The sequence below is a fragment of the Petromyzon marinus genome, chromosome 2 (assembly GCF_048934315.1).
Source record: "Petromyzon marinus isolate PM22_M1 ecotype Great Lakes invasive population chromosome 2, UKy_Petmar_22M1.pri1.0, whole genome shotgun sequence".
NCBI classification, from domain to species: domain Eukaryota; kingdom Metazoa; phylum Chordata; class Hyperoartia; order Petromyzontiformes; family Petromyzontidae; genus Petromyzon; species Petromyzon marinus.
In genome coordinates, this window is record NC_133668.1 from 3,355,764 (window position 1) to 3,379,504 (window position 23,741).

Sequence of the window (23,741 nt, forward strand, 5' to 3'; positions counted from 1 at the left end):
AGCCAACCATCGGAGGCGCGGATGAATTACGACTGCTTTGCAGTAACCCCTCCCCCCTCGACAATCCGCATGTTGGGGGGCAGGACGCATTCACGGTAGGACTGGAATCAATTGTTTTGTTGCGAGGCAGCGTTTCGGTGTGCGAAGAGAGTGGCGAGGTCATTTCGGTCTGTTTGTGCACCGCTGCCACTGTTTGATCATCAATTGTCAAACTTGCACTCGGAGCTTTGTGTTGTAGCTGTTGGCGACTGTCCATGTTGTGCTTGTGCATTGTCATTGTGTTCAGTGCAGTCAATCCATATAGTTTGCTCCCTGCCAAACTATGTTAGATAGTAAAGCCTCGGCAAACCACTAGACTCCTTTTCAGAATATTCCTGCAGTGGAGATATTTGGCCAATTTTAAACAAGTCGGTTTAATTTGGGGGACGAAAACTAAAACAATTGTATGTTTCCAGGTAAGGCCAGTTGAGCTATAGAGCTCATTTCCAGAAGCGACCTGGCCACAAATGATAGCTCAACGAAGTGGCTCATCATCACGTGGACATTTCTAGTAGCCAAATATTCTAAAGTCCAGGGGTCCCCAACCCCCGGACCGCAGACCGGTATCGCTCCGTGGCCTATTAGGACCCGGGCTGCACAGCAGCAGGAGGTGAGTGGTGAGTCTGCGCGTGGCCCGCCAATTATTTTATTATTTACCACTTCTGTCCGCGCCTCTTTCCCGCACTGCGCACTTGTCTCAGTCACAGTGTTGGTAAGCCCTCAAGCTAACTCCTAGTAGCCAAAATGAGTAAAAAACAAACGTCGCTGGCGAGCTTCTTTGAAAAGGGGGAAAGACCCAATGATGACCCCCCCCCCGGTCCGTGAAAAAATTGTCTACCACGAAACCGGTCCCTGGTGCCAAAAAGGTTGGGGACCGCTGCTCTAAACGCAAGTTTCTAAACGTGGAGGGAAAAACTGGAATGACCCGGTGAAAAATCCACGTGACCACGGTGAGAAGATGCAAACTCCAAATATATAGGCGTCAGGGTCGGGATCAAACCCACGACCTGCTGCTTACCAGGCGTGAGAGTTAACATCTCGCCGCCGTGAAACTGGAGTACCCGGATAAAACCTGTGCAAAGTGGAGATGAACGGCCTTTCCGGGTAGTCTGCAGGTCTCCCGTGCGAGGCTCACTGAAATTTCGAATGCAATCCCGTGCTGCGGTGCCAATCGCAGGCAAAAACCCCCTGCAAGGAGCAATGCCCGTTGGATGGCACACTTTGCCAACAACCTCCTACACAGGTGATGCCTTAAAAATATACATGAGCAGCTTTTTTAAGGTAAATATAGCCACTGTGACGTTAAGTGAAATGGCAGACTATGAGCCACCAGGCAGGGCACTTCTGAGAGAGCGGTACATTTCCTGGCGGACATCGGAGAGTGGGCTTCAGTCGGCAACCATGCTGCCGATGCTTTGAACGTGTGAAAAAAAAAAGCATTGAGGGTTTTCGCGAAGAAAATCCGCGGGACCAAATTTCGAAATGGAGAGCGTGAGGAGGGAGTGGGGTTATTGGCGTATTGCCGCTGTGGATCATTCCGAGTAAGATTAAACTTAAAGAACCCTGAGTCAATTTCGCCGCACGTTAGCGAAACGTTGCTACAAACACAGCTAAGGCGGTTAAGCATATATATTTTTTATCCATGCAGTACCATCATACTTTATCATTTAAATCATTATTTAAACAATTCAAGAGCCCTGCACCTCTTCTGATGAATTACATTGAAAGGGAATGCAATTCATGTCGCTGCATCTGAAAAGCATTCATTACGTGCGTTGTAACCTTAGTGAAAGAGCTTATCCTGTCTGGATTTTTATTCTGCATCAAAGAAATAAATCCATTTCTGCGCTGCTTGTGCTGACCTAAAAAAAACAACTAATTTGACAGGAGCATCCAGAAAGCCGATTTACAACACCCGTCAAACAGAGCCGTGGCCAAATCTCGTTTCATTTTTACCACACGCTGCATTTTTATAATTGAAGGGTCCCTTGACATGAGAAAACTAAGTTTTCATCCTGTTAGCTTACGTAGCCATGTCACAGTGGCCTCAGCATTATTTTTGAAATGTGCCTTCTCAAGAATGCCCCTGAATAAACCTCTAAAAAAATGTATTCTCAACTGTTGTCATTAACATTGTATTGTAACAGAAAAGTAGAACAGGCCTTTAAAAAAATAACGTTGGCTATAACAATATGGTTACATTGCTTGAGTGCATACCAACAATTTTCCACGTGGTTGTACAAGTCTGACTCCGAATTTTATATTTTTCTCTGAAGTTAATGGTAAAAAGGGGTATTTCTCTATGCTCCAATGAGCATTATGCAGTGACCATACTCCTTGGCTGCCTAAGACAGTGGTAGGAAATTCCACGTGCCTACGACAGGAGCTAGCATATCCATACCAGGCCACTTTTGAGTTGCCACAACGTAGCACCCATTTTGTTATCAACGCCCAGTAGACAACAAAAAAGAATAAACCCTGTGAAAGGATGATAATTCACTATATAACACGATTTTTTGTTCCTGGGTAGTAAGTGTTATTTTCTAATTGCTTATGCCTCAAAAGTATAGACAATGGCTATTATTATTCCCCAAAAACTATGCTTTTGTGACCAGGACATAATTGAAGGAATGACACAAATGCACACCAAATTTCGCATTGAAAACTGGAACATTTCAAAATACCACCGTCCTGCTCACAAAAAGCTAAGTTTGTGGGGAATAATAGCCATTTTCTGTACTTGAACAAAAAAATGATAAATTTGTGACACGGTGTTATTAATCTTGATTTGCTCTATCCCACCTGAGGACGATCGCTTGTGTGGCAATCGAAATGTCGTGATCTATTATTATTTTTCTACGTGACTTTACTTAAAGAACAAAGGAGTACAGTGTTATTAATGGAGTGGATAATTAACTTTGCTTTTGTGTCCTGGTCAGAAAAGAAAAGTTTTTGGGGAATAATAGGCATTTTCTGTACTTTTGAGGCAAAAGCAATTGGAAAGTAACACTTAGCACCCAGGAACATTTTTTTTTATGTTACACTGATAATTAGTGACTCCGAATCGAGATTAAAATGATCACAGCTTTCCAAACTGTGAGTTAGGTGCTCTGCCCACAGCACCATCCAAAAGAGTAGCAAGTCACATCCATCATTCACGAATTAATACATCGCGTTCAATAAATAATTTGTTAATTTAGGCAGCACTTTTGATTTAAATCATAGTGTTCGTCTAGTCTGTGAAAACCTGTAAAAATGTTGCTCAAGTCTTGGTCTGTGGATTTAATTTAGTCATTATCTAAGTCTAGCTCACTAAAACAGCCAAACATTTGATCCACTCTTAGCCATTAGAAGTTGATGTGATGGGTACAAAATGTCCTTTCCCTCTCCTCCGCAGTATTGTCAATTCAGCCATTCATTGAGGCCAGTCAATCTTACATATATAGCGAAGTACTATTTTTGGTCATCATCAGTGCACTGCAGTCTCTAAGAACCCTTATTAAATATCTTAGTCTGCGGTTTTTTATCCAGGCACATGGTATTATGTGGGAATCATCTTCTTGGTTCTTTCGGTAAAATCACGTAGAATGGGGATAAAATACGTGACTTTACCGAAAGAACCAAGAAGATGAATCCCTGCAGTCACGAAAGTTTTAAATCGAAAAATTACGTGGGAAGTCGCAGTTATCGATGGCCGTGCTCCTGTGTCACCGTCGACTAAAGCAAAAATAAAAGGTACATTTTTGCGCGGAATTTCTCCAATGAAAAATGTAAGACCGTCGCCAATACCTTCTCTGCAGCTGCCCTGCAGGCACTCGACATGCTCCCAGAGGTCGGAGCAGCTCCGCGGGCACTGGTTGGCGCACGTGGACAGGAATGCCTTGCCCCGGTCCTCGCACCGCTCCCCTGCGGCACACAGACACGGTGGCGAGGTGTTAACTACCTCGCCTGGTATGCAAGGGGTCGTGGGTTCGAACCCCATGATCGTGTGGATGTTTCTCCGGGTCCTCTGGTTTTTTTTCAACCCTCCACATTTAGAAACGTCCGGTGAGAATATTTGGCTGCTATAAATGCCCACGCGATGACGAGCCACAAGATTGAGCTATCATTTGTGGCAAGGTCACATCTGAAAAAGAGCTATATAGCAGCTCAGTGGGCCCTATCTGGTAAAATAAAAAAATAGTTTAGTAATAGTTTAGTTGGGTCATCATCGTCGTAACACATGTGGTCCACGGCATCTCGCCTCTCTCTCTCTCTCTACAGCAGTGGTTTCCAACCCTTCTGGACCTGCGCATTGCCAATGTCAAGCCCCCAGTACATGGAAATTTAGTTTTCAGGTCCATACGGCATACAGCCGTTTCAATATGGGCAACCCCCCCCATGAATTTTGTCTATTTGTTTGTGTTTCTCCCTTGTGATGGGAATGTAAGATGAACGTTGAGATTTATAAGGACACGGGGTGACCAATAAGGTCTGAAACATTGTACTAAAATTGTAAATATTGTGGATTTACTCTCCAACACACTGGTGGGCTGAAGTAGTAACTAATTGGCGTTTTGTTTACGTGACAAATCCCCTTACTAATTGGCTGTGTTGGGTGGTGGAGGGTTACAACACGTTTATACTTACGCGAAATGTAAACCTTTATTATGAATAATATTGGTCGCGAAAGCCTACGTGTTCAACTGAATGAGGTCTGAATTGGTCTATAATAAGGTAGGGCACTGATAAGGGGTTGACAGGTATGAGTCCGTCAACAGTCAGCTGTGCTGATGGGGAGTAGTTGTGCAATGGGCAGTTCCGCAGACCACTTCCCGACCACTGTTTTGGAGTACAGACCTTAGCAGTGACTGAAAACGCATTTAGGAAGTTGCTTGCTCCTAACGAGGAATGACCTATTTACTTATTTAGCTGCCCGAGATTGGTAGAGTGAATTATGCAATGAGAGTTTGGCTGCAGGGAGCCCGAGGGCTCTGTGTAGGTGTGTGATTACCTCTGCTGGAACATTTGTGGATGTGTGCCATGCATCATAACTTAATGGGTGTTCACAGCTGCATTTGTTATGCATCGATTGGCCTCAAAGTTCTATTAAATGGTTAACAGATGGTAGTACAGCAAGTCAAGTAGGTTACTGGCATAACTTTCACACATTTTCCAGTGATATCACATTGTATTGCTTGGGATTTTTTTCTGGGTAATTGCATTTTTTCAGATGTTATTTTCTCCATATATATGATTTCATATATTATTTTTTCATACATGAGGAAATACTGAATAGGATGCCTCCCACAAGAGTTTATGTTTCAAAAATGATCTTGAGACGATTAAAACATTGCTGGCAAAATAAAATTTCAAAGTGGCCTCCACACTCAAATGGGCATTTTGGGCGTGCTCACCTTGTTGATAGCCCCAATCCCCTGAAGGAAATTCCCCATTCTTATGGTTGGGGCCAGTTCCGTACACAGCACAACAACTGCTGACTTCCTACACAGTGGCACTTATTTTTCATGACCTTGGAAGGTTTATTGGCCGAGTCGTCCGCAGAAGTAGTATTTAAATTCAAGCAGAAACATTCTTAGAGCAGTGAAGATCCGCATGGCTTAGCTCAGGCTTGAGCAGCTCGGTTGTTTCCAAAAGATGCAGGAGTGAGCGGCTCAGTTGTGACTCGGCTCACGGATACCTTGAGCACGGGTTGAAACTTGCTCAGGGGCGGCTCAAGTTACGGGTGGCTCTGAGCTGGCTCACTTGGAGCCAGAGCCAAGCCTGAGCCGAGCCCATGAATTAAAAAGCGGGCCTATATAACTTTCGTGATAAACGTTTTTTTGTGGGGTTAGATCGCGTAAATATAAATGCGTCGTTAAACCAGGCACCAGCCGACACAGCCACTAAGTAAGATTTGTCACGTAAACAAAATGTGCCAATTAGTTACTACTTCAGCACCAGCGGCGGTGAGTTGCAGAGTAAACCCACAACATTTACAACACTTTGATCACAAGACGCGTGAACAAAACTCGCTGGCAAATCATCCATCGTCGGTAAGTGTCCGCGGTGCGCCAACTTTGCCTGGGCACGTCGCGGTGTTGCAGCTCTCGCTTTGGAGACGGGCCCCGTGGCACCGGGCCCTGGGCCCCGTGGGGTCGGCTGGGGCCAGCGGCGCCCGCTGACGAACCCGAAAACCGCCGCTGCACGGCTCACGGCAACCGCCCCACGGACCCCAGGCTCCCCAGACGCACACGTCATCTTCGGAGTCCGCGCGTATCCATCAGCCGCACCGGCACACGCGAAGGGTGAGGGAGTCAGCGAGAGAGAGAGAGGGATAGGGGTTGTAGTAATGGCACAGAGAGAAATGGGGAGGGGAAAGCATTGTCGCTTTTGTAGTTTCCCGGAATATATACGTCAAGCTGCACATTGAATGGCCTGGCTCTCGATGTGACAAGGTGATTGGAAGAATGATTATTGTGTGTTTGAGAACGCAGCGAGAAGAATGGAATGCAATAACACCCTGACTCGGAAAAGTCAAAGTGTGTTGCCTCTGTATATCTTCTGTTGACAAAATAGAATTAGTTTCCTTGTTTAATATAGCAATTTAAATCCCACTTCCCCCGTTGAAAATTAGACTTCGGTCCCGCAATGGAAATACACCTGGGTTATACATTAAAAAAACATCTATCTAACATACTAACATCCTGTGGTGAAAATTTCCACATTATTACGGCGACAACGGGGCTCTCAATACGAGAAAGGGCTGAGTCGACACCTAAATGAAAACTTAACTCCCAGCCAACTGATTGCGAGTTGAATAATCTGCCACAGCACCACCTGGCTATGTAATCTGGCTAAAACAAAAGACATGTTTTTCTTAAACCCAGCAGGTATCACAAGGGGTTTAAAATGAGATTCAAAAATCAATACTAGAGATGGCTCGGTGGCCCAGAGGTCAAGAGTCCTGAGCTGCCACGGCTGAGATGCTAAATTTGAACCCAAAAAACTCAACACATTCGTCAATAACGCTGTACAGTGAGGGAAAAAAGTATTTGATCCCCTCTCAATCGGAAAGATTTCTGGCTCCCAGGTGTCTTTTATACAGGTAACGAGCTGAGATTAGGAGCACACTCTTAAAGGGAGTGCTCCTAATCTCAGCGTGCTCCCTGTATAAAAGACATCTGTCCACAGAAGCAATCAATCAATCAGATTCCAAACTCTCCACCATGGCCAAGACCAAAGAGCTCTCCAAGGATGTCAGGGACAAGATTGTAGACCTACACAAGGCTGGAATGGGCTACAAGACCATTGCCAAGCAGCTTGGTGAGAAGGTGACAACAGTTCGTGCGATTATTCGCAAATGGAAGAAACACAAAAGAACTGTCAATCTCCCTCGGCCTGGGGCTCCATGCAAAATCTCACCTCGTGGAGTTGCAATGATCATGAGAACGGTGAGGAATCAGCCCAGAACTACACGTGAGGATCTTGCCAATGATCTCAAGGCAGCTGGGACCATAGTCATCAAGAAAACAATTGGTAACACGCTACGCCGTGAAGGACTGAAATCCTGCAGCGAACGCGAGGTCCCCCTGCTCAAGAAAGCACATATACATGCCCGTCTGAAGTTTGCCAATGAACATCTGAATGATTCAGAGAACAACTGGGTGAAAGTGTTGTGGTCAGATGAGACCAAAATGGAGCTCTTTGGCATCAACTCAACTCGCCGTGTTTGGAGGAGGAGGAATGCTGCCTATGACCCAAAGAACACCATTCCTACCGTCAAACATGGAGGTGGAAACATTATGCTTTGGGGGTGTTTTTCTGCTAAGGGGACAGGACAACTTCACCGCATCAAAGGGACGATGGACGGGGCCATGTACCGTCAAATCTTGGGTGAGAACCTCCTTCCCTCAGCCAGGACATTGAAAATGGGTCGTGGATGGGTATTCCAGCATGACAATGACCCAAAACACACAGCCAAGGCAACAAAGGAGTGGCTCAAAAAGAAGCACATTAAGGTCCTGGAGTGGCCTAGCCAGTCTCCAGACCTTAATCCCATAGAAAATCTGTGGAGGGAGCTGAAGGTTCGAGTTGCCAAACGTCAGCCTCGAAACCTTAATGACTTGGAGAAGATCCTCAAAGAGGAGTGGGACAAAATCCCTCCTGAGATGTGTGCAAACCTGGTGGCTAACTACAAGCAACGTCTGACCTCTGTGATTGCCAACAAGGGTTTTGCCACCAAGTACTAAGTCATATTTTGCAGAGGGGTCAAATACTTATTTCCCTCATGAAAATGCAAATTAATTTATAACATTTTTGACATGCGTTTTTCTGTCTCTCGCTGTTCAAATAAACCTACGATTAAAATTATAGACTGATCATTTCTTTGTCAGTGGGCAAACGTACAATATCAGCAGGGGATCAAATACTTTTTTCCCTCACTGTATGTGGCCTCAAAGTAAAAATCTATAATTGGTGACGTTTCAGGTAATGACCGCTTCTTCATCACACACAAAAGGAGGTTTGAATCCATGAAGGCGTCTGCGATTAAAGAGGTCACCAATAACTGCATATTAAAAAAAAAAACTTCGAGCCAAATTTTGCTAAATAGCTCTTAGAATTAAGATATATCAGTTTGGATATCATGCGGCATGATATAGCTGCAAAAGAAGTTCAACATACATACATATACTGTAGCAGGCTGGGTGGGAAATTTATATCACGTACTGCGTAGATCAGAGGTCACTCTAAAGTTTATCAGAAGTAGCTCTACGATATCCAATTCTGAGGGCCATTCTCAAACTGCTTCGTGAGACATCCCAATGTATCCTTCATCGCGTGATATGACACCGATAGCGCACGCTCGGAATCAAATCAAAGAAAAATAATCAATCTCAAGCAATAAGAAATATAAATGTTCGATCTTCACCTGAGCAAGCGACGGCATCGGCACATGTCCTCTCCTCCATCGCCGGGGCAGTGCAAGTCTCCGCCGGGTCCCAACTTCTCCCCATCTGTGGCCGGTATGCGGCCTTCCCGGATCTGGACGAGGCGTGCGACGAGGGGGCGCTCCCCGTCGTCAGGCAGTCCCTGAAGCGCCGCTGGGTGGGCAGGAACGGGCGCAGGTGCTCGGGCAGCTCGGAGGCGTTGAGGGATCCCTCGTGAAGCGGTCGCAGGAAGGGCCTCAGGTGACCTCCGACCAGGATGGAGGGCGGCACGCACGGCCGGCACGTGGTCCACTCGCTCCACGCGCCCAGCACTCCCGCGCCTTGCAGAGGCACCAACGCGGATGTTATTGAGCGACGTGATGCTGGCACGCGTTTTAGGGCAGGAGTCTATGCAGCGACTTGGAGATTTAAGATTGATCTACATCAATATTAAATCTCCAAGTCCGACCTGGGGTCTGCTGGTAAGCAAGTGAGGCCAGGGGAAGTGATCCGTGGAACTGTTGCATCGACAAATTATATCTGAAGGTGCACAGTGGTCCGCAGGATTCAGGGAGGTTGGGAACAGCTGTTATAAATTATGTGAAAATGTAATTTGTCCCTCTGCGAGTCTGTCAGTCAGTGAGTAATTTTCATCGCACATTGTTGATTAAGGTCTCATTCTGACCGGAGAGAACCAGGGACCCATAGTACTGCTGATAAGGTATGTACAACCTATTTATGCTATGTATGACCTTTGATGTAGGAGGGGAAAAAATCACGGCTGAAAAATGTTTTATTCAGAAGGGTCGTTTTTTATTAGAAAATTCACTCGATGTCTTAGGATGGGCCGGTAGGAGATTGTGTTGTATAACTTATACAGAAAGAGCCTCAAATGAGTCTCAGGACACTTTACGTGAAAAGTCTTCTTTGGGATGTTGTTGTTCTTCCTATAGCAGTTTTTTTTTTTCATGTGGTAAAAGCGACTGTAATATTGTTGAAAAAGTCTCAAGGTATGAGAAGATGATACACAAAATACACAAAGCTAGGTCAGCGACGACCTATTTGCGCGACTGCCATGTACTATGAACATGCAGGATTTTGCGACAAATATTTTCCATGAAAAATGTTTTTGGGTTCGATCGCGTAAGTATGAATGTGTCGTAACCCTCCACCACCCGACACAGCCAATTAGTAACGTTTGTGACGTAAACAAAACGTACCAATTAGTTACTACTTCAGCACACTCGTGTCCTGGAGAGTAAACCCACAACATCTACAATTTGAGTATGACGTTTCGCTGGTACAACCAGCATCATCAGGCGACAGCCAGAGTTATGGAGAAATTCTCCTGTTTCGGTCGTAAATGGAATGTTTCTCTGTATCCTCCGGTTTTTGCCCTCCAAATTTAGAATCAATGTGCGTTTAGAGTATTTGGTTGCTATAAATTTCCACGTGATGAGCCACTTCGTTGATCTACCATTTATGGCCAGGTCAGTTCTGAAAAAAAAATCTATATAGCTCAAGTGGGCTTTACCTGGTAAAATAAAAATAGGTTAGGTTTTAGGTTAGGTAACTTTCAATGTCACTTAGAAGGCTTAACCCGTTGAGAATTACACGAGGAGAAAGGCAAATTGGCCATCGCCTCCACCAATGGGAGCTCATCGGCACTGCAGAGACCTCACCTTGGCAGGAGTCGTTGGAGCAGTGCAGTTGGCCGTCCTCGCACAAGCTGTTACAAACAGAGGTGAAGAACACAAGGAGAAAGTCTTTGAGGTTATTCATCAAAGGGAATGTTTATGAAGGTGGGGGCGCGTGGGGTTAGAATAGAGTACAACATATTACACCTCCCTCAATTTAATTTGACCAAATAAAGCAACTTTTGCCAGAAATGTTCCATGCCGTGATATCGAATGACCGGCTCTGATGAAAAGAAACAGAACTGAACCCACACGCCAAGTTCCCGGTCAGGGGACGTCTATTTTCCACGCTCGTGAAATGTTATCTTGCTCGTCTGGTATACAGCAGGTTGGGGATTTAATCCCGATCCTGAATCCTGTATATTTGGGGTTTGCATGTCCTCCCCTTGGTGGCGTAGATTTTTCTCCGGGTACTCCGGGTTTTCCCTCCCCATTTAAAAATATGCATTAAAATTATTTATTATTACTTTATTTCCATTCTACGTGACTTTACCGAAAGAACCAAGAACATGAATCCCTGCAGTCACGAAAGCTTTAAATCGAAAATTATTTATATTCTTGATTTTGAAGCTTTCGTGACTGCTGGAATCCATACTCTTTGGTTCTTTCGGTAAAGTCACGTAGTGAAGTCACATAGATAAAAAAAAAATAATAGATCACGACGTTTCTATCCCAACACGTTTCGATCGCAACACTGTGTCAGCAGTTCTCCCGCTGTGTTTGTCTCACCTGATGACGGTTGCTTGTGTTGCGATCGATTTGTCATGATCTATTAATTTTCTATCTACGTGGCTTTACCGAAAGAACCAAAGAGTATTATTTATATTATTTTGGTGCTATACATATCAAAATGATGGGCAACTTTGTTGAGCAATAGTTATTTGTGGCCAGGTCGCTTCTGAGAAAAAAGTTAATACCTCAGTGGGCTTTGCCTGATAGGATGGGAATGGTGAAATTTTATTTCTTACGTGTTTGGGTGATCTGTTTACATTTCTTGTACTTTACACGACTATCATGTTTTTAAACAGTTTGTTGTTGTAACGTCATTACTCGCCCCTACTGGACATCTGCGAAAAAAGAGCTTTATAGCTCATCGGATTCCTTCACTATAAATGCATATTCTGATTCTGACATGCATTACGTTCTGGTAGCGCTTTGATGAAAGGGGGACTTTGTTGGTGACAATGTCACAGCAAAAGCCATGACATCTGCCAGTGTCACGGGTGATTTAATGGTTACGACAAGCAATAGCTATTTACTTAATGTGTTTCCTCATCTGATGCAACACATTTTCAGCCATAAACAAGAGTCAAAGTGATTTCTTGCTCAAATAAGCAGAGGCAATGCTCACCCCCTGTTTATAGCTTTAAAGCAGTCGTGGAAATCCCGCCTTCTTATGACAGGGGAGAGCCTATGCATATGATAACCACTATTGACAACCCCACAAAGCGGTTGCTGTATTATTGACCCCAGATGAATGATGGGCTGAGCCAACCCTGAACTCGCAACTCTCAGAATAAACCGCAGCCGCTCGCGTTGAAAGCTCGAGAAGAGAAACACTCAATGCGCAGCCCAACCAATAACACGACGCACGGATGGTAGCAATGATCGTGACGACGACGACGACGACGACCCGTGGCACAAGGAACCACCGGATTAATTGCACTCGTGGCAAATTTGCTATGTTCAGCACGAGACTAAAAGAACACCAAAGAAACATTAAATACTCCCAATGGCAGAACACGCGTGCCAACAAGGGCACTCAATTGATTTTGATAATATCGAAGTTGTGTGCAAAAAACTAGTTACAACTGGCCAAGACGAATTAGAGAATCTATCGAAATTGAGATAAATTAAAATAATTTTAGCCGTTCGGACAGCGACAGACTTAGTGCTGCTTGGAAGCGAATCATCAAATAATACGTTGTTTAAATGCATGCCTATACAGGTCACCATACTTCAATGGGGATTACCGTTGGTATGACTCTTTTAGTACACACGATCGACAGGAAGTACAAGGACAATGGACTTGCATAACGTGCATGCATAATGTGCGTTGATTACCATATAAATAACCCAAACAGCAATGTATACCCATTGTCATTTATATGCATTCATTAATCCCCCCCCCCCGACTTCGCTCAAAAAGGGCTCACAAGTGATGTCATCACATCTACCCCTCTATTTAAGAAATGAAAGAAGAGGATTTCTCCACAAATCTGTCTGTCGCCTGATGAAGCTGGTTGTAATTACTTGGCAAAACGTCGCGCTCAGATTGTAAACGGTGTGGCTTGGCTCTCCAACACACCGGTGTGCTGTACTAGTGACGAATTGGCCACGTTCCGTTTACGTGACAAACCTTACTAATTGGCTGCGCCGTTTGGTGGCGGCTTTAACGACACACGTATATTTAAGCGTGGCTCTTTATGGACAAAGAACCACGTTAGTAACCGAGCAAAGATACCCCTCCGGGTACCATCGGTCCGGCTGCGTCTGCGCTGAGCTCAACGAAGCACACACACCCAGCGGAACAGAGCTACGCCATTCACTTTACCACTCCAGGCAGCCGACCGTGACCCTGCTGCCCGGCGCAATGAGGGAAGGGATGGGTTTGCTGCCCTCGGCTTCTGTGAGCAGATGAACGCAGCCGCACTCGGCACCGTCCACACACGTGCCGTTCTGCTCCAGCAGACCCTGGGGGAGGGGGTGGGGGGGGTTGTGGCGGTCACAGCGACGCGGTGAAAAATCAATGGCAAGCCCCGACGCCGGCACTACCCTTCTCTATATTAGAGCGGTGATCGTAAGTGAAAGTGTACCCCTGCTCTAATGAGCATTGCATGGTGCTCAATAACAGTCGATGTCCTGTGCCAGATGTGGAATGTCCCGTGATCCCATGGTGAGGGACACAGTCTCTTGGTACAAGAAGCAATGCTGATCTCCTACAGTGGCACTCACAATATCAATCTTGGAGGGAGGGATGATGAGTCAATATCTAACTAGGATGCTGTTGCGCAGGGTGCTTCAAAAAATGTCAACACTTCTGAGAATTTGCAACAACAGCACGTGACATGTGCTGCTGCCTCCAGGCTTTGGAGACCACGTGGAGAAGATTCCAGGCCACGTGTTGACAACGATGGCGAACAAGCAGAGACTCTTTGACTTTTTGAAGCTATCAACATACATTTGTTACCATATCATATTTCCAATAAAAAACGATAGTCTCATATAAGTAATAAAACATTGTTGAAGCACCCTGTGCTATTATTATTGTTTTTTGTTCACCGAGGAGAGTCTGGCGTTGTTTCCAGACTCTTTTTATTTTATTTGGGGGTCCTGTCAAGTTTTTGCAGTCGGGGGTTGCTAAGCAAATTCCAATCGAGTTCTTTTTTCAAAAATGTGGACCAATATTCTGGCACACAATGGCCTACGCTTGTGAATAACGTCACGGGATCTCCATCGTTCACTGTTAAAGCAGATGGCGTGCCATTTTACGGTTAATTCACCCTGAAGCCTGCAGTCTATGATAAGCTTTTCCTTGTTTGTATCTCATCATGTATTACTCTTGCACTCTTTCACAGATTGCATCCCATCCCAAAATGCACCTGCAACATCTCAAGTACAACCCACATTTCAGAAGTGGCAAAGATAGCGTGGTATAGCAGATGGCATTAACAGGTTGTTGATTACACTCCGCCCATTGTTAACCGGTTAATCGACAGTTGCTAATCGACCATTGTTAATCAGTTAATCGACCATTGTTAACAATAAACGAGACCAGACATGAAAAACAAGGATAGGAGTGGGGGGGGCAGGGGGGGGGGGTTGTGTAACAGTACCGAGGGCAAACCGCTGTTGATATTCAACAAGGACACGCGGAGTCCACCATTCACCCACGGTTAAAACCAAAATGAGCCACCGCATGGCTGTGCGTGGTCGACTCCTAGTGGGCTGGAGGCTGGGGGGGGTTATTCGGATGCGGCAGAATGGTAAGCCGTTTCCCCCCCCCCCCCCCCCCCCCACACACAACAACCACCACCAACCAACTAACTAACCGACAAACCTGCGGGCAGTAGCAGCCAGGCACGCACTCCTGCACACACTCGGTCCCCAACGTCCGCCCCCCGCAGTACTGGGAGCAGGGTGAGCCGCACGGGTCGAACACCAGCGGCTCCGGGCAAACTCCCTCCGGCACTGGCAAAGGCAAGGACAGAGGTGTCTCTTGGGTAGATTTTCTATGACCGGCTGCCTCAGCGGTGGAAGCGAGCGGCTCGCGATTGGAAAGTTAAAGTCCTGGTCAATGATAATATTTAGTGCCAGCAAATCAATCTAGCAAGATCGATAACATTAGAACCACGTTGTGGGGGAAGTCAACGTTGGTTGTCCTATGGAGAGACTTGTCCCCCCCCACCCACCATGGGAATGTGGAATTTCCACCACAGGATCAGGGCTGTAGATGGAATGAGCACCACTTCAATGCTAGCTTGACCAGGAAATCACTGTGAAAGTGTTTTTGACATCATCAAATATTCATTTCTGCACATGCCATTGAGGTTTGCTCCACCTCTTCTGATCTCTCCACATTCTCTGCTGTTGCTATTGTTAGATTCCATTGTACCAAGTCTCCATTTGTTAACATCTACTACGCCGTCATGTACAGAAAGCATTCAAATTTATTTCAAGTATTTCACTGCTCAAACGGACGTGACTGTAATTGTTTTGTTGTTTCCTATCGCTGTATTGTTAGAAATTATAGAAAGATATGGAGTCAAATATTATATGATTAAAATTGAATTCCAGAGATCCCAAAACCTAACAGTTAAATTTTTTGTATTTTTACATGTGAAGATTAAAGATTTGAATTCTTAGGAAGTGTTGATTTTTTTGTAAACCGTTCTTTTATTTTATCTGTTAAAATATTTAATCTGGATGACCTCTTAAGATGGAACACCTCTCATTTGCAAGGGTGCACAGGGCGTCAACCGTCACGTTCATAGCAAACACGTAACGACGGATACACAAATCCTGCGTAAACTGCAGGATGAATCCGTTTACCTGGGCAAGGCGCAGTGGCACATTCCTGGTTCTCCAAGCTGGGTCCCTGACAGGCTGTCCCATTGTTGCGTGGGGGGGGGTTGATGCAGGCGCGGGTGCGAATCTGCTTCCCCGTGCCACAGCTGGTGGTACAGTCCGACCACGGGGCCCAGGGAGTCCATCCTCCATCCACTGCACACGCAGAGCCACAGCAGCGATCAGCCAGTCACCTTGCGGAGATAAGACTGGTGCTTGCTCCCTCTAGCAATCTTGAGCCAAGGGTGGAAATAACACATTACTATGGTCGGGTTCAGTCTATCCTGAGGAAAAGCACAATGGGAATATACATTTCCATGAAAATTGTGTTCGATGAGTTGGATGTTGTGAAGATGTCCTATTAAGTAGAAAGTAGGACATCCAAATTTAGTTTTGTTCTCGTCTTATTGATTTATTCTGATTGTTGTATCGATTAAAATCACATCACTGGTTAAAATAAGATGCATCTGAATATGGTTTGCAGGTTGCGTCATTCACCATGTGCTTAGATTTATTCAGTGCAGTACGCCCACGTACAGCCGGTATAAGGAATTTAATTTCGATCAGGAATGACTAACTCACATAAAAGCAATGTTCATAATTTGAAAAGCATCTTAATTGTGCTGATTAGTAGTAACAATCATTAAGTCAGAAATGAATGTTTGACGTTTTATGTATCCTGGTAATTGATCATTTAAACAAATAAATTAATCTGTTGATACTTTCATTATAAATGCTAACAGGGCAGTAAGACGTGCCAGATTTAACTGTACAGTACGAACTAGCTGACGCATTTATCAATAAATGTGCTCTCGCGCAATTGGCTTCTGGATCAAGGACTGTTATATTGTGTTGGTCACGTGGGTTGTTTGATCATAATTCACCACACCAGTTCGTGAAGGTGATAGGGGCTCAGGACCAATTCAGATATCACCACTTATGTGGCCAGGACTCCAAACCGAGTTGCCAGGCTCACAGTGCGTGCAGTGCATTAACCACCGCACCACTACTCAACCAACAATTTACTTTGACCAAATGATTTATTTCCACTTACCCCGGCAGTCTATGACTTGGCAAAAGCTTCCCTCGGGTGTACACTGGCTATAAATAAACACACACACAGAAAAACCAACACATCAAACGCAGTTTTGGAAACGTGACTTTGTAAGCTTGAGGTTTTCCACTCCACTCGACACTTCCCGTGCATCGCACCCCCATCATCTCTGTTGGCCCATAGCTAGCGGTGGAAATTCCACAGTCCTATGGCTTCAATGTTCGTCAAAATCATCAATTCGCTATTCAAATTTTCTGGCCGCTTGACATTGTGAGCCTTTGGGCCTGTGCTCAGCAACTGTCATTGGAAAAATACATGTTTTTTTTTATTATTAGACAAATTAGTGCCTATTTTATCTGATGATGGATGATGGGCTGAGTCAAGCGCCGGCTTGGCATTTGAACTCGCGACTTTCCATTTTGAGTTGAGCACGTTTTGTATGAAAATTGTATTCAAAGCAAAAACTAAAAACAATGTTGAGTAGATTTTCAAATAAATGGTATCACGGCTACTATGCATTTTTTTATAGACACTGCATATAATCATGGCCACATTCAGAAAAACACATTGTGAGATTGTTCAGTAATAGCCAATACACAGCTGGCAATGTTCTGCATTCTCGTTACAAACAATGCAATGCATATCAAAATGTCACAGTTTTTTCAAGATTGTAGTTTATTTCATTAAACCAATCGACAGACAAACTCAGCTGGCAGTGATTTATTCTGCACTGAAGGAAAATAAAATCTAGGAGGTCACTGTGTACTTATTCCATAACCACATGCAGCCGGTTCACGTCGCTGCCAATGTGAGTGTCTTTGTGTATAGATTTGTTCCACGGAAAGAGGATACCAAGTCAGGGGTGTGCTTCGCTAAGTCATATCCACAACACATCATGTCTGTTTGCCGTAAAAGTGCCATTTTTTGCCTTGAATATGGTCAAACATTCCCATCATCATCATAATAATCACCATCATCAAACTAAAACAAACCAAATTTTTATTTAATGCTTTCGTGACTGCAGGGATTCATATTCTTGGTTCTTTCGGTAAAGTCACGTAGAAGGGAAACAATAAAATAATAAAAATATAAAACAATAAAATTCTCACGACGTTTCGACTGCAACACAAGCAATCAGGTGTGAAAACCACAACAAGAAAATTTTGAAATTTTTGTTGTGGTTTTCACACCTGATGATGATTGCTTGTGTTGCAGTCGAAACGTCGTGAGAATTGTATTGTTATATATTTTTATTATTTTATTGTTTCCCTTCTACGTGACTTTACCGAAAGAATATAAAACAAACTACTTAGAAAAAAAACTACAAAGTTATTTTTATTTTACCAGGTAAAGCCCACTGAGCTACAGTATATAACTTTTTTCAGAAGTGAGCTCGCCACAAATGATCGCTAAAAAAGTGGCTTATCGTGTGGGAAAAAAAACTGTAAACGCATGTTTCTAAATTTGGAGGGAAATACCGGAAGACCCGGAGAAAAATCCACGCGACCACTGGGAGAATATGCAAACTCCAAATATGCAGCAGGCGTCGGGGTCGGGATCGAACCCACGACCTCCTTTATACCAGGCGAAGTAGTTAACATATCGCCACTGCTGCGCCATCAGCCTTGGTCATATGTATGTTGAACTTCTTTCGCACCATACGTAGCCAACCGCCCCAATCAGAGGTGATAAAGCCAATCCTGGGTGAAGGCATAACCAAGCCACCACCACGATTTCTCGCAGCGGGTGTCCTCGTGGACATGTTCCGAATCTTGGCTGCAACTCCGTAAGTCATCCTCGAACATCAGACATCATCCCCTCCAGCGACGTGTCGGGCTTATGTACGATCGCTTAATGTATCTGCCGATGTAACTGTCTCTGTAATTGTCCGTGATGACAGATCAGCTTTGGACTGCACGTCTGTGAAGCAGAGCTAAGCAGCTCATCGGGTTCTTCCAGCTTGAATACAATCTTGATGTCTCTGTTCAACCCAAGCTCACTGAACCTTTCTGAGCATTTTAAGTGTCATCAATATGTCTGTGTGTGTGTGTTCCCCAATCCACATGTTCCTCTGTCTGTTTGTCTCAGAATGCAACTCTGAGAATGCATCTCCCCATGCTTCTCAAAGCTGCGAATTAACTCAAACAGTTGATTGATTGAACCTAAGCGATATCTAAACATGCTAGGCATGCGTTATGGAACCATATATTTTTTTCTAATGTTAATTACATAATTAAAGAGTAGAGCACTTATTTACTGCTAGCCGTGCATACAGTATTGATAATCAGTATATAAAGTTAAGCGCCGATGATTTAATGTTCGCCTATGAGTAATCATCAGGAACACGCCCAATCTCGTTATATATCAGCAGCTAAGCGGGCCTGAGCCTGGATCATGCTGGGGTGTGTGACCATAGCCCATAACAGGTTGTTACAGGCTGCTGATGGGGGAGGAATGTTGTGGGCAGCAGAGAACGGCGCATCAGAATCAATTGTTATACTTCACTATACTCCAACGTCAATACTTGCCACCTTCACCAACCCACACTGACCAACACAGAGGTATGGTGAAAATACCCCAAAGCACACACAGCGTGGGGAAGGATTCATTTAGCAGTGCAAAGGCAATAATGGCTATAACAGATATACATATGTAATGAGGTTACATGCTAAAGTTTAATGAGTGACCACGTAATGACAATGGTTTACTGGCACTGCTTGATCTCATGAGGAGCAAGGAAAGTGGAGGCCACACACACACGCACACAGAGAGTGGAGTCACTCCTTGAGAAGACGGAACGCGCGTGCGAGTCAAAGCAGCCCCGTGACCGACGGGGAAACTGACCACTGCTCGCACTCCCCCTCCAGCCAGACGTCGCCCAGGTAACGCTCCCAGTTGCCGTGGCGACAGAGAGGAGGGCAGGAGCCCAGGTCGCACGGCTTCACCTGTGACCTTTCACCCTGGCAGGTCGAGCTCGCTCCCTCGGAGCCCGAGGTAATGGATGATCTGTTGTGTGGAAACGCAATGGGGAACACACACATTAAAAAAAACACACACACACACGAGTGTGTCACCAGCAATGCAAGTGCAATGACTATCCGCTTCAACGTTGCATCCGACTCACTGGGGACTGAACTGCAGGCAGATATGTGCTAACGGTCGGATATGCAAACTGCTGTAGGACATTTACAAGTTACACCGTGAACAAATGATGCACTGGGAATGAGCGGTTAATTGCCTAGGGCGGATTTATTGTATTGTAAAGACGTTGCACTTTACAATATAAATTGATTTAACACAGTGTCTAAATGTGACCCAGATCTCAAGATGCTATACACAAACATGAGACGTATATTTCATACAGCGAGAGGCGGTGAATCATTGGGAGAGGGAATATTATAGGAAGGTCTTGAGGCTGCACTTAATATGAGGGCAGGGAGTGGAATAGCACGTGGGGGGGGGGGGAAGGGAGTTCCAATCTGGGCAGCAGAAGAGAATAAGCAGAGTGTCATTCTATTTCCTACATCAGCAGTCTAGGCGAGTGACCGATTAGCGTGTTCCCGTAACATCAGAAGCACCAGACGAATGCGGACACAGATTCAAAGTGCTCAGGTGAAAATTACCAGCGGTGCTCCTCCACCGCTGGCAATTTCTGAGGCAGTGGATGGAAACTACACCGTACGATGGCAAGGGGCAATCTCAATTTCACGGCGAGCGCCGTTCACTTCCCGCAGAGTGAAAAGTTTTGAATCGAGGGACAGTGGGGCCGAGCTGACCACCTCGAGCTCTGAACTCGCGAACTTCCAACCGTGGTTTGAGCACCTTGCTCGGAGTCTGTGTTCGAGCAGAGCTATGTTTTGTTATTGTTTTGAAATTTCTATCTTATCTCTAACGGTAATTTCATACGTGACAGGGAATTTAGGACACACGTTAATTTTCAGTTGGACAGAAAATCCATCACAGTAAACTCATTCTTTTGTGCTTGAGTTTGATCTAAAGCCTAACATCTCAATCTGTTTGTTAATTTTGTGATAAAAGCACCGATACATGGTGCAAAATAACTATTTGATGCCAAGATGAATTCCATCCTGCAACTCAAACCCCCCTGCATTGTTCCTAAACAGACTGCTAGAGTAGCAGGCAGATGGCAAAGTAAATTTCTTAATCCACCACATTTCTCTGCAGACTAAAATCTGCATTACAAAGATAATGGAGCCACCACAAAAGACGTTACCAACGAGGGGAGCTTCTAATGGAATTTGTAGAATACTACATTCATAATCATAGCAGCTCATTTCAAATTAATTTTCGAGAAACAGATTGTGATGCACATTATATACGAATAATATTAAAGTGTTTTGGTGCTCGAATAAGCTTTGAGTGGCGTTCATCTCCTTTGGTGATGCTTGACCAGTGGTGGAAATTACACATTCCTATGGAGGGGCCCCAGTGTCTCCATCAGACAATCAGCAATGAATTTCAACCGAGTGGCATTTGCTTTATCGGCCTTTCTCTGGATAGTCCTCCTAAGTGTTTATTGAGTATCTTGAGTATATTCTTTGGTTCTTTCGGTAAAGTCACACATCTACGTGACTTTACCGAAAGAACCAAATAATATGAATTCCTGCAGTCACGAAAGCTTTAAGTCAAGATTTATCTTGAGCATTTACAACGCTGAGTATATTGAGCATGCTTGGCATGGGGCATTACCGCAGCACGCAGAGCAATCCCACAAACACAAGGGCATGAAGTAACAAACATTTCCACAAACAATTTGGTAACATAGTTGTCCTACTCCCATCTACGGGGCATGGGACGACCCCGAGCGTGTCGGTGTCTCACACACGACAGGACCTCTGCGAGACAAGCCAATCGCTCTCCAAAGCACCGCAGCACACGCACGGCGCCACCAGGCCCGGCTTGCGGTAACCCAACACGGGAGTTGCCGGTGTCTCGTCCACACACTTTGTTAAACGTTTGTTAAACGTTTGCAATGGCGCTGGGCGACATCCCGTCGGGCCGTCGCGGTAACAACGAAGCCGCGGTTGCCCCTCCTACCTGAACCGCGTGCGCGTTCCGCTGTCGCAGGATGCGCTGCAGGAGGACCAGGCCGACCAGACGCTCCACGCGCAGCTGCCGTCCGCGCACGGCTTCTCGGCGCACTCGATGCGGCCGTGCGAGCACGTGCAGTCGGCGCAGCTGGACAGCGACGGCCGCGAGGAGCCCGGCGCCCAGGCCTGGCCGCTCATGTCGGTGCACTCGCACTGCCACGTGGGCACGCAGCGCCCGTCCTGCTCCAGGAGCCCTGCGCACGCAGACGCGCGCAAAAGCACATGCGTGCAGAGCGAGACGCGTGCGTGCGTGCGTGCGTGCTCGCCCCTTGTCGTGACGCCTGCTGTGGTGAGGTGGACCTACGCGTGCCACTCACGCGTATGTATGTCGAACTTCTTTCGTACCGTACGTAGCCAACCGTGCTAATCGGAGGTTTCCATAACGATGAGTGCAGTTCCACCCCATGCAGCTTCTCGACATCAGTGACGAACCATTTCCTCGTCAATGATCCCACTATCAACCCGCCAGCCATCTGGGGTTTGACCTGCAGCGTTGCTGAGCTCTACTGAACCGTTTTCGCATTGGACAAGGTCAATGTCCTTCTCCTGAACCTCTGATTAGCACGGTCGGCTGCGTATGGTGCGAAAGAAGGTCAACATACAATACATACAAACATGCACACGTGCTCTCGCACGCGCGCAAAACATGCATGGGAGCTTTAAGCCAATGCATGCAGGCATGCTGTTGTGAATCTATGCACATTAGCGCATGAACAAGCGCAGGAGGTACGACGCAAGACAGAGAGCACGCGCACGTAAATGTTTTATGCTGAAAAGCAGAGCTATGGAATGCAAGTCGGACATTAAATGAAATGTGCGGGTCATACAAGCCGCATTTGCAACGGCTGCTAAAGGGTACAGGACATTGCGGTGATGAATCGATCGATGCTTGAAAGATGCTCCCGCATTGTTTAGGCAGAAGGTCACATCGATTCCTTTAAAAGCATGAACAACGGAATCCACATATTTAAACTCCCGTGGAATCGCACGGCGATCTTAAGACGTTCTGCCGGGGGTGGGTGGGGGGGGTGGGTGGGGGGTGGTGTAAAAGCACACGGCGGTGACCGCTTCAGTGCCGCCCAAATGAAACTTCAACCGATACCGTCGGGGCAGCTGCAGCCCGGCTGGCAGTGTTCCGGGTCCACGCAGGCGAAGCCCTGCTGCAGATCGGCGCAGCTGCGCGGGCAGCGGTTGCCACAGTCGCTGAGGAGCATCTCGGGAGGGCAGCCCTCGCCATCTGCAGCGGCGCAGCAAGAGTAAAACGCGTGCATCGGGCCTCTGCCAAATTCTCATCCTTTGCCCGCCGCCTCCCTCCTCCAGCCTTCGCTGCAGAGGCTTGCTGGGCTCCACGGAGCAACAATGAGAAGAATCCTCCATCTATTTTTGTTTTTCATCAACGAGCTGTTGATGTCACACCAAATCACAAAAAAAATCCCCAACGGAATATTGAACACGTGGTGCGTTTTCAAGGGAACTTGGGTTCATTTCCAGGCATTTTCTTGAGCGATACAGGCACGCTATTTATATTTAACAAAAATACGTATATATATAGTTGCTCCCTCATTCTATTTCTATCATAGATGAGCTGTTGGTGACATCAATCCAAATTCACTGGATGCTAAAAAGAAAAATGGTCATCAATGCCACATCTTTAGGCAATATTGAACTATTTAAAGATACCTTATTGGGCAATGTATGTGTGTATATATTTTCATAGTTACTTATACATATGCAGCCTGATTTGACGAGGGTCTCCTCCATACGTTGTGTGCCATGAGTGATAATCTGATCTTACTTCAGCATGCTGGTCAGTGTTGGTTCGTGAAGGTGGGAGGATATGCAGGACTAGAAAAAAATGGATTTA

At 45.6% G+C, this 23,741-nt stretch overlaps 1 protein-coding gene across 3 annotated transcripts in view; it reads right to left on the minus strand.

The window, feature by feature from the left end:
* Window positions 1-23,741, minus strand: part of LOC116949424 (SCO-spondin-like) — a 182,127-nt gene that overhangs the window by 33,739 nt on the left and 124,647 nt on the right. For all 3 annotated transcript variants that reach the window (XM_076069198.1, XM_032966760.2, XM_076069199.1), the window contains 11 exons: window positions 22,980-23,114; window positions 21,825-22,071; window positions 19,611-19,772; window positions 16,767-16,813; window positions 15,698-15,868; window positions 14,706-14,836; window positions 13,200-13,339; window positions 10,631-10,677; window positions 8,951-9,289; window positions 6,103-6,279; window positions 3,829-3,945 (listed from right to left, as the gene is read on the minus strand). In XM_076069198.1, coding sequence (XP_075925313.1) covers window positions 3,829-3,945; window positions 6,103-6,279; window positions 8,951-9,289; window positions 10,631-10,677; window positions 13,200-13,339; window positions 14,706-14,836; window positions 15,698-15,868; window positions 16,767-16,813; window positions 19,611-19,772; window positions 21,825-22,071; window positions 22,980-23,114 — 1,713 coding nt within the window. The remainder of the gene's footprint in view (window positions 1-3,828; window positions 3,946-6,102; window positions 6,280-8,950; window positions 9,290-10,630; window positions 10,678-13,199; window positions 13,340-14,705; window positions 14,837-15,697; window positions 15,869-16,766; window positions 16,814-19,610; window positions 19,773-21,824; window positions 22,072-22,979; window positions 23,115-23,741) is intronic.